The following is a 10907-nucleotide window of genomic DNA, read 5'->3' as shown; positions in this document are numbered from 1 at the left end:
GGGGGATAGTTGCGGCGCGTTTGCAAAAATGAAATAAAACAGAGGGGAAAAGGGATAAAAGGAAGAAAAATGGTCGCGAAACGGCGGGATGAACGATTGTAAAACGGGTGGAATGTAAACGAAACGGAAAATCGCGGGACAAATTCGACAGCGGGAAAAATTACGTGTCGCGATTACGCGTCATTTCGGTAATCACCGTTCGCCAGTGAAAAGCACTACCGTACTACCGATGTACGACCGTGCAATTTAGCTTTTTAAACAGCGTGCTTACACGAACGATGTTTAACCACTCGACCAGCCGTTTATTTCGATAAGATTTTTTCCACTGTGCTTGTTCTCGCGAGGAGAGTCCGCGCGTTATCGAAGATCGTCATCTCTTCGCGATTCGATAAAGAATACGAGCGCTGCCGGTAGCCCTGGCCGCGGAGATTAGATAGTTAATCGGGAGAAAAAATGCGAACGAGCCGGGATGGAGAGAGGAAGCTCGCGACACTCGTGGAAAATAACAATTTTTCATATTTCCCAGCGTGTGTATATCGCGAGATTGCTCCGAAGCAGAACGAAATTCCGCGATGAATTATTCACGAGGATATCGCGGCCACGAAAACACCGGTCAAGTATTTCTTTTCTCCCTTTTTTCTCCCGACCCCTCGGTCTGCACCCCCGTACCCGAGACGTGAAATTAAAAATCCGGACCGGGGCCGGGACGCGTGAAGAAGTTCGAAATTTTCGAGAATTCGGGCTTGTAGCAGACGGCACAAGTCTGGCCGTGGCTGTTCGAGCACTCAGCCCGAGAGGGATATTGGAATCTGAAACAGCTTGCGAGAGACATCACGAGCCTCATGCATGCATATTCCATTTGCTCCGTGGCCTCTTATTAACGTAAGTTCCAGGCGCAATACCACCCGCTGGATATTCCACGATAACCCCCACCCCGATCAATTTTCTTTCCTCACTTTCGTTTTTCTCCTTCTCCCTTTCAATTTTGCCCGACTACCTTCCGAAACCTAAGAAGATTCGTCGTTAACCCCCTGCACCACGACTCGATTACGAAAAATTACATGCATATTTAATTTCGCTCCGAGGCGAAGGAACTGCGAGAAAATTGGCTAAAAATGGCAGAAATTCTTCGGATTTTCGGCCCGTTCGAGCGTCTTGGATATAATTACGCTAGCGTGATGTGGCTCATAATCGCAAGATTTGACACGAACTCGTGGTCAATTAGACTCGTTATCGCGGTACAAGGGGTTAATTCTAATTGCTATCTCGAGGAGGCAGAGGAGTGTGTACATATGAGAAAGGTTAATATCTGATTGCGAGCTTCGAGGGACTAAGCCAAGAGAGGAATAAAAGATACCTAGGAAGAGCAAATAGGCGAATAAATAAACCTTGAACGGCGATATGGCGAATAGAAAAATACCCGACACGCGTCGTTTTACCTCGCAAACGTGATGGTCTCGTCTTCGATCCACGCGTGCTCTCGCTGATAATTTGAATGTCGTACATCGATGGTATAATTGAACCTGATGTATGTACATACGACTGCTCCGAGGACGCGACGAGAAGACACTGTTGTTCGTTTTAATAGAGCATCGTGTGCGTCTGAATGGCAAGAAGCTCATAAGAGAGCGAGCTTTTACGATAAAACCAAGGTGAGGCGTAAAGCAGTTACTGGTACGAGTAACTGCGACCGGAAGTGCATCTGCAAACGTAGCGGTGGGGGAATGTACAAGGATACCACGAATTCCGCGAAATTTTTACGACCCACGAGGTGTTACCCACTTCGCTAATTAATTCGCGATTTTTTCCCCGTATTTTTTGGCCACGAGCGAGAAACAGTGGCGGAAGTTCGGCTGCGGGCCCCGTATTTAGAGAAGCATGGTCCAGCGTCTCGTATTCGTCGGTCCGATAAGAAACAGGACCGGAACGCTGGTTTCCATCGTTGTTAGCCGGCCCGTGAAGATAATGCCCGGATACGTCAATGAGTTAGAAAGTGGTCGGTAACGAGTGCTCGTTAAAAATCACGGGAAGCGACGAGGAGGAAGTGCGGCGATGAAACGTCAAGCGTGTCGCGGCGGCTGATAGAAATTTCTGTGTATCTACTGTAACTGCGCTTCCGATCGCTTTTCTACCATGCACTGATCATTACATCGACCGGACGCTTAGCTGATACGCTGCTCGCACGCAAAACCAGCGACTTTGTGCCTTTTTTTCCTCTAAAACCTACGCTACTTTCTAAACGCTTTCCGATCGCTCGTTTACACAGAAAATGGTCACGCGAATGGTTACGAAAGGACGGACAATAAAAAAAAAGGTAGAAAATGATCGTCCAGATGTTCGCTTTCATCCGTGTACCTCGTTCTTCGCGCATTTTTACCATTTTTACCATTTTTGGGGGATTTTTATACGTTACCGAATTTTCGCGACGGAGCGGTTGGGAGTAAAATTCGAGGGAGCATCGAAATTCCGAGGTGTTCGAGTATGTAGGATGGTTGAGAGTATAATACTCGGATGCTCGATAACTCGATTCAGCCGAAGCCTAGAGAAAATGTCGTTCGCTGACATATAAACGCGATTGCACAAGAATTCTCCCGAGCCGCGCGGACTTGTGGTGTCAGGCTAGGGAAAAATGAAGCCTAACGGTATGCGCCGCGTCACGCCGAGAACCGATGTAAATTTAATGTTGATATCTTCGCGCCAAGTTAGACGGGGCAAGGAAAGCCTGGATGAAACCCGAACGTATACGCGCAAGGATCATTGCACCCGTTGGGCCACGTGAAAATTTACATTTTACCGCTGCTTAACGAAATCACGAGGCGAACCTCTGAATACATTTAAATTTTCTTAGGGAAATTTGTTAAGAGGAATAATCGAAACGAGCCTCGCGTGGATTTCTCTGATCTCGATCGGGATAAATGTATGAGCAATATACCAATCGCGTATCCTTTTTACGCTCCGAACGTGGAAAAAAAAACGATCACTATTCTTATCTACGTTTATGGGGAAACACTTGCTGAAAAAACGACGATTATCTGGTCACGTGACGCAGCTGCAAAGTGTTTAGGCGTTATCGAAGATTTGGATAATACGAGTTGAAAATACAAAAATCTAGAGGATAAAATCGATTATCAACCGTGTCATCGGAGCAGAGATTTATGTATCGCGATAAAACGTCAGCCGTATATTTCTGGTAACAGCTCTCGCCAACTTCGGGGAAATAAAATAAGAGTTAAATCAAATTTTGAAACAAGAAACGTGGACAAAGTCCCGACGCGACATAACCAAATTTTCGTGACTTAAAATACTAATATTTAATATTTAACGTGGTATTTTGTTAAAGCGTAGAAGAGCTTCCTCCTATCTCTTTAAAAGAGGGAAAATAGAAAGAGACGATAGTATTTCACATATTTTTCTTTTCCGTGAAACTGGCTGCAGGAAATTACGTTATCGACCGAAAACCAGGCTTCCTACTGTCGACTTCGCGATCAATTTCAACAGATGGTGCTCCTGTCGCACGAACGGCTACGACACGTGAAATCTAACAGCGTGAACAATCGATGACCGAGAGGCAAATGACTTTTTGACAACAGAAACGAAAAACCCGATTTCGAAGTGGTTCTGTCATCGTATTAAGCGGTACGATTATCGTTCTAACGGCATCGGTGTGATAACGTGATCAGAGGGAGGCTGAAATTTCACGATGAGTCGAAAAACTTGCCTTCAACGTTATTGATTATTATGAACCTCTTTAATCGTGGAATGAACAAAAATGTACTCTTGCAACGAGTCGTTAATTAAGACGTTATACGAGAATGTGCAACGTTGGTTGGCCTTAAATTTAACATGACGATTATTGTTATTAGTATCCTTGTCATCGGATATCTATATCATAAATTATAAAAAAGTTATTTCATTGTGAAACCAGGAAGATTAATGTATATGGTTAAGTAAGTGTACATAGTTGATGTAATTCTTACTAATTAATTAGTGCAAATTAGAAGAAAAAAGATTGGAAAGGATGGGGTCGGAACAGAGCTCTCATGGTGGTACCCAAAGTGCTAATGCTAATAGGACAAGAAATATACCATTAAGACGTGGTAAAAGTGTACCAAATCGTGAAAGAGTACCAGAAGACACACCACCGAGATGTACCAGTCCTGGTGCAAGCATTTGTTCGGATTCTGACCTACCGTATATATCTTACACTGTGAATAGACCTATTGGAGATTCACCAAAGATGACGAATAAACAGTCACAGCTATATAGAGGCAAAAGTTTGGGTGCACAAGATATATCTAGACGTAAAAATAGCTTAGGTTCCGGTGGCTACAGGTGATCATTTTGATACATATTTTTTAATAATATATTTTATTTGAATAATAAATTTTTAATTCCTAATTACAGAAAAACTACCTCTGATAAAATCCATAATATAGTAGTAGTGAAACCAGCTATGGCAGATCCCACGGCTGACAAGGATCCTGATTTGGTTAAATTACAAAGTATTCCCATGTTCCTACCTATCATGCGTGGCACTCTTAATTTGCCCCCAGGTGTGAGGGATCCAGAGGTCCTGGAAAGACTCAATCCCATTGGTCTGTTCAATTTGTGTGCTCGTTATCAACATCACCTTAACACTAATGCTCAAATGATTGCCACTGAACAATCTACTCTATGCATTAATATTGAACCAGAGGTTACCAGGATTCTTAATTTGGCAATGGAAAGGCAAAAAAAATTTGCCAGGTTTGCTGAACAACTAAACAAAGTACATGAGCTTAGTAAACAATTAACTAAATGCCATACCCTTTTGAATCAAACATTGGAGAGTCTTGAAATGTTAAATAATCTTTTACCAGTTGAGGATAGATTAGAACCCTTTGTATGGACTACCGGGTAGAATAGATGTTAAAAGATTATACTGAATGGTAGCTTGAAAAATTACAAGTACATTGCACTGGTGCTAAGAGATAATCTGGATGAGAATGTTAGAAATCTGTTTTGTTTCTTTTATTAATCACTGAATCTTTACCAAATGAATCTTTACTACTAATCCCTATGGAAAAATTTCTAGTACCTATACATGTGTTGCACAGAAATCTTGTCTATGAAAACATATATATATATATATATACATCTATTTTCGCGTTAACCCTAGTAATTGTATAATTGTAAAAAAATATGTTTAATTCCAAAAATATATACAGTTTACTATGATGAAAAGATTGTACATTTTATTAAAATAAAAATAGACAATTTCACAACAAAATGATTCATGGCATCCTTGCAAATATAGCAATATAAAAAGAAATGCATAAAAAAAGATATTCTGTGATTTTTAATCATTTACATACCCTAGTTGTCACCAGCAGACCGTTGTGCTTTCAACATTCTGTATGCTGCTATGACATCACTTTGTTGTTTCTCCAATTGTCTTCTTTCTCCAATAGGTAAATTCTTGCGTTTCCCTGACTTATTTATGGATATTGATTTCTTAGAATTCGCTTTTGATTTTTCCCCTTTCTGTAGCATAGAATGAAGAAGAAGTTCCTTTTTGCCAGGCTATAACAAATTTGAGATAACTTTATAAATATTATGACTAAAAGATAAAGAAGGTATCATTATAAAATGTACCTTGGAGGTACTTATAGTGTTGGCATTCCTTGGTCTGATTTTTAATTGAGGTGGTTCATGAACAACTTCTCCAAATTGAACTTCATCCTTAAAGCTATCAAAGTCGTCCGTCTTTTCCTCCATTTGTTTTTGTTTTTTCAACTTTAATTTTTGCTTCTTCTTTTCAGCCTTAGTCATTTTAGGCTTATCCATATCTTTCTTCTTCTTCTTCTTTTTAATATTTTTATGCTTTGCCCTCAACATTTCAATTTTATCTAATTCGGTTTGTTCACATTTTGAAAGTCCTTCAATAACCCCTGTGGTTGGATTTCGATTGACTTGAACACTGTATTTCCTCTCAAAAGCAGACTCATTAATAAAAGCATGCGTATCCCTATTAACTCTGTACAAAAATTCTTCCTCGCTTTCCCCAGGCCTCTGTTGAAACATAGGGACAACTTTCTCTGGTCTAGCCTTTGGATGTAGACGCTTCGAATAATTTTCTCCGACAGATATGAGAGCATTTTTCTTCTTTTTCTTTTTCTTTGTCTTAGTTATTTTCCCTGATTTCACTTTCTCCTTTAACTTTACTACTTTTTCTAAACTTTTTGGTACCGCTTGTTCGTCCGTGTCTTTTGGCGGTGCATTTATCTTTGTTTCTAACCTATAATAGGTAGTTCGCTACGTATGTTAATAATTCTAGAATTAAGTTTATTTAACACACAACTCACTCTGCTTGACGTTTTGCCTGTTGTTTGAAAGGATCTTTTACACCTTTGTGCTTTTTTCCTGGGATTTTCCGACCCATTTTAATGCGACGCACAAGAAAGCACGATTTTCACGTGGCCAACACGGTTGTCTGCTCAAATATGAGACGCCCCGCGAAAATGTCTCGCGTTCAAAATATTGATAAATGAAACAATCGATTTTCAATCACAAAATCGATATTGTTGCAAAATATATAATTTTAAAATGGATAAGATATAAAATAATCCTGTTATGCCTATTCTCAATTTATGAATAATAATTAATCTAACTTATCTCATATATATCTATAAATATATATTTTCCTACTTTAAAAATTAATAACCATATATAGTACTACGCTATACATATATCAAATGTTAATAGTATATAAATATTATACCTTTAACCTACAGAATTTATAAGTCTACAAATTATTAAGTTATTTGTTACAATAAATTACCAAAGTGTAAATTTATGACGCAATTGCAAAGAAGGATCAGTAATTATAACAGTAAGAAAATTGTATTTTAGCGCGCAATGTATTAAATAGAGAGGGCTCTGCAAACTCTAAATCATCGAAGTTCTGTTCAGCTTGCATGTTTAACCTATTATGATTCTTTGTAGTGATTCTCGGAACGATGGATAAAAAGTAAAATGTTAAGAGATATAGAATGGTTAGAAAATTCTAGATCTATCTGTTGTCACATGTGCAATACAAAAAGTCCACTACTAGGTGTTAAATCTATGTTACATGTTGCCTATACGATTAAAGTGATCAACGAGGTTAGGAGATAATATTTAACGTTTTACTAAATATGTATGGCAATTATTTGCGTCAAAACACGGTATTATACAACACGAATGCAATCGATATACGTGATTTTTTGTACTGTATTCTTATCTTATTCTTTATTTTTTTTATAACCAGGTATATCTACAAGGTGTAATAAAACAGCGATGAGCTTAGTCCGATCTTCTCGATTAATTGGTAAAAATCAAAAATGTAATTGTCAACAAATATATTTCACATTGAAAAGATTTATCAATAGAACATCGTCGATATTATCATCCGAGGAAAAAGTTACCGAAGGAAACGAACATGACGATGCCTCCTCGATAGATGATATGTCAGAACCCACGAATTGTTGTATGTCTGGATGCGCAAATTGCGTATGGATCGAGTATGCGGAAAAATTGAGTGCCACTTTGGAAAAGAGCGACCTAGACGTACAAAAGTTAATTATCGACAAAGTACAAGATCCTAACATGAAAGCATTTCTCTCTATGGAGCTCAAATTTAGAAAACTAACGAAGGATTAAAAATATTGCAAATAAAATCATGTATATATGTACATATAAAATGATATACTCTTAGACAATAAATCTAGATATTAATTTAACCGACTATTCGTTAGCCTCGTTTTCCAATTAAATTTTTTGAATCCCTTCCAATTACTAGATAATCGAAATAGACTGTACGGAAATAAAGATACATATGCCGTATACACCTACGTAAGTCGTCGAAATCTTTTGTTATTTCAGAGCAATTTGTGGCGCTGTTTTACTCATCTATAGTTTATCACAGTGTAAAAGCAGCACGATTAACATCTCGTAATCAATAACACTAACTTTTCATGTTAAATTTCGTATCGATTTTCCAACAATTCAATATTTAAAACCGTAACGGGAATAGTCTCATTATCCCATGGGACTTACCGTTACTATTCTGAAATATCGATCGTTCAAAAATTCAAAGGTTTCGCGATGCCATCTGCGATTTCGAGCGGTGAAATTACGAAGTATTTTCAACGTATGCTGCGTAACCGATAAAACAGCTGTACAAACATTTTCCCTTGCCAAATTATTTTTAATAAAAGTAAATATTAGTATTTTAATCAGATATAAAAAAATATCTTGATACAATCGTGTATTGAGACATACATGTATCAATGATATTATTAAATAATTAAAAAGTGTATAATATTTGTAAACAAATTATTTCACAACAGTACATGTATTAAAAAAACAAGAAAACAAGAAAAAATTGATGAAACGTCGGTTATTACAATAGAAGAATAATTATTATCGGAATCGGTGACAGTCGGATATTTCCGACAAATGTTCGGCTGCGAAGGCCGACTATATAAAGGCCGCTGCGCCATTTCGCGGGCTTATTTGTTGATTCGACTTCGTATCGAAAGGATCGGAATTTTCATCGAAATGAAACGTGAATGGAACGGACGATGACCATCGACAAATACCATAATCTACTCGATTTACTGGACTTACGGACCAAGTAGAATCAGTGTTCGGTATTCCCGTTGGCAACAACGCGAAATCCGAGACATGTAATGGATGGTGGCTGTAGTTTTAAAATAAATTAAGCGTGTTAAATTTGGCGTTGGTACCACGCAAGAGTTAAGCACAGAATTAAGATACCATTGTCGTGATCCTACTCCAAGCTGAATCGGTAACATTGAAAACGACTAGACAGTAAGGTGGCTCTGTGTCAGCCGAAATGTAACAGGAAAAAATACATCGGTTGATACGTCTATTCCATATTTCGTCCATGCTATCAGCAACGCTGCGCCATCTGCCAAACTATACGTTTTTCCAGATGGCGGCAGATGTACGAAAGCGGTTCGATAAATATTTATCCTTATAATTGCAACAAAAATAACGAATGTACCGAGCCCTGAATCTCCATTCGAGAACTCGAGCCTTTTATTACTATTTATCTAACTCGTTCGGTTTATGAGATTCCAAGACGCGATAACCAGTTTCTCCATTAAGAAATAAAAGAGACCCGGCCATTTCAGTTATACAACCGTTCGAAATTGCAAACTGGAATGCAAAATGTTCTACGTGTACGGTAGTAAATTGAACAGGTATAAAAGAGGAATAACGCGTACGCCGATGTAACGAAGACAATAAATTCTACCGGTGGTCGTGTTCAAAAAGAAGCAGGACAGGGTCACGCGAGGGAATAACTTTGTCTTTTCGCCTGTGCTGAATTTCAATGGCCACCTAAAACGTTTCGATCACCGGCCCGTCGTTGCCGATACGACCAGACTTTCACGTTCTTTAACGGGACTAATTAAAATAGATTTAGACTTATCGGCAATGCTTTTTGGTGCCGGGTGTCCCCCCGTCGTTGCGATAATCCGGTGTTACGGGTATTTTTGCGCGCCGTTTACATTACGTTCTCGCTTATTTACATTGCATACATATGTATAAAGCCACTTGTGCCGCTTACGCCAGTCAGGAGAATGTAGTGCGACACGTACCGACGTGTTGGCGAACGAGGAGGCGTAGCGCTCCTTTTCCTATTCGCGTGGCTGATGCAAATGGAAATTGGCGGAAAAATTCGACAAAGACACGACTCGATTTCTCTCGCAATTAACGATCACGGAGATATAGACGCTCTTACGGATTTCTAGGACCACCACGACGCGGTGGGGCCGTTCGAAACGGTGCACGTAAGCGGGCAGCAAAATCGCACAATAAGAAAGTTCCTTAGAAATGGAAATAAAGTCTAATGGAATATTTATTTTCCACGTATTCCAGAATTCTCTCTTTGATCCTACCCGTCGCCTTCCTCCTGGCGCCGTTTGCCAAGAAAGCCCAACGAGCCGACAGACCCCGTCCCTGAGAACTGACCCGGGAACACACGTGTTAACTGCGGAGTACAAAGTCGCCCGTTGTGACGACCGGCAAGCTTTCGCAAACAGATATCGTTGCTTTTCCCTGGACACCGAACAAAAGTCGATTGGCGTGGCGATGCAATCGCGAAGACCGTTCGCCAGAATTCTCTCTGGGGTACTCCATTCCGAGTGCGCCATTCGTTGCTCGTACGTTGGTCGTACGTTATTCGTTCGCCATTGCGGTATATACCACGCAGAAGTTATGAAAATATGTCCTTACAGCAATCCAATTGTTCCTGCCAACGATACCCACGCAGTGGTATTAAGATCCCCCCCTCATCCGACCAAAACCTACATCCTCGACCTGTGCAGCGTGAAAGCCCGACACACGTAATCGAGCTTGGTCGAGGCGGGGAAAAGGTATTCAGGGGACGGTTGCGATAAAAATTCACGCGATAACCATGGACTAGCGCGGCTTCGCATAATCTTATCTCTGGCTCTGCCCACATGTCAAGTCCTTCTACCGCCAGAACGCTCGCACACGGCTCTATTTCCATTCGGACCGCTTGTGTGACGCGTTTTCCCACACACACACACGCGCGAATATTCACCGTTTGATAGCAGCGCTCGCGCATACCTTTGCACACACATCGATACGCGTCGCGAAGCAACACACTGGACAAATACCGGCGAAGCAGCTGAACGGAGCGGAAACTAGTGTGGGTGCCCGTGAGTATTCGCACGCGCGCGCTCGTGTGCGTGGATTATTTTCGCTTATACCGCGGCGCACGCAATCTCAGAAGTGGTTCTCGCGTTGACAGGTTCCGAGCGAGTTTTCGCCGGCCTCGAGCCACCGATCGGCCAGTGCTTCGACGGCGGGATCGACGATCCACGATTCCTAGA

General features: G+C 40.4%; 3 protein-coding genes across 4 annotated transcripts; 2 read left to right on the top strand and 1 right to left on the bottom strand.

Annotated features, from left to right (window-relative positions):
* The first annotated feature begins 3561 nt into the window (after positions 1-3561).
* BORCS5 (BLOC-1 related complex subunit 5) lies at positions 3562-5046 on the top strand. The gene is made up of 2 exons (XM_017907384.1): positions 3562-4332; positions 4405-5046. The coding sequence occupies exons 1-2, from the start codon at positions 4019-4021 to the stop codon at positions 4898-4900; spliced, it is 810 nt and encodes a 269-aa protein (XP_017762873.1). The 5' UTR covers positions 3562-4018; the 3' UTR covers positions 4901-5046.
* Positions 4507-6481, bottom strand: LOC108552727 (coiled-coil domain-containing protein 137). The gene is made up of 4 exons (XM_017907383.1): positions 6345-6481; positions 5635-6277; positions 5355-5562; positions 4507-4573 (listed from the first exon to the last, which is right to left on the bottom strand). Exons 1-3 carry the CDS (start codon positions 6419-6421, stop codon positions 5356-5358), a joined length of 927 nt encoding a protein of 308 aa, XP_017762872.1. The 5' UTR covers positions 6422-6481; the 3' UTR covers positions 4507-4573; position 5355.
* Positions 6482-6949: 468 nt separating this feature from the next.
* LOC108552737 (oxidoreductase-like domain-containing protein 1) lies at positions 6950-7757 on the top strand. 2 transcript variants are annotated; one of them, XM_017907394.1, is made up of 2 exons: positions 6950-7143; positions 7289-7757. In XM_017907394.1, exon 2 carries the CDS (start codon positions 7318-7320, stop codon positions 7678-7680), a length of 363 nt encoding a protein of 120 aa, XP_017762883.1. In that variant the 5' UTR covers positions 6950-7143; positions 7289-7317; the 3' UTR covers positions 7681-7757. The 2 variants fall into 2 exon arrangements, with proteins under 2 accessions (XP_017762883.1, XP_017762882.1); XM_017907393.1 differs by having other exon boundaries at positions 7137-7205.
* The last annotated feature ends 3150 nt before the right edge of the window (positions 7758-10907 follow it).

This window comes from Eufriesea mexicana, unplaced genomic scaffold (assembly GCF_001483705.2).
Source record: "Eufriesea mexicana isolate 0111107269 unplaced genomic scaffold, ASM148370v2 scaffold7917, whole genome shotgun sequence".
NCBI lineage: Eukaryota > Metazoa > Arthropoda > Insecta > Hymenoptera > Apidae > Eufriesea > Eufriesea mexicana.
Note: the sequence above shows the minus strand (reverse complement) of the source record. Positions and strands in the feature narration are given on the sequence as shown.

Coding starts and splice junctions, on each gene's coding strand:
- BORCS5 (XM_017907384.1), top strand. CDS start 4,019: ATGGGGTCGGAACAGAGCTCTCATGGTGGTACCCAAAGTGCTAATGCT. Junction 4,333..4,404: donor TTAGGTTCCGGTGGCTACAG/GTGATCATTTTG, acceptor TCCTAATTACAG/AAAAACTACCTCTGATAAAA.
- LOC108552727 (XM_017907383.1), bottom strand. CDS start 6,421: ATGGGTCGGAAAATCCCAGGAAAAAAGCACAAAGGTGTAAAAGATCCT. Junction 6,278..6,344: donor CAGGCAAAACGTCAAGCAGA/GTGAGTTGTGTG, acceptor TACCTATTATAG/GTTAGAAACAAAGATAAATG. Junction 5,563..5,634: donor ACACTATAAGTACCTCCAAG/GTACATTTTATA, acceptor AATTTGTTATAG/CCTGGCAAAAAGGAACTTCT.
- LOC108552737 (XM_017907394.1), top strand. CDS start 7,318: ATGAGCTTAGTCCGATCTTCTCGATTAATTGGTAAAAATCAAAAATGT.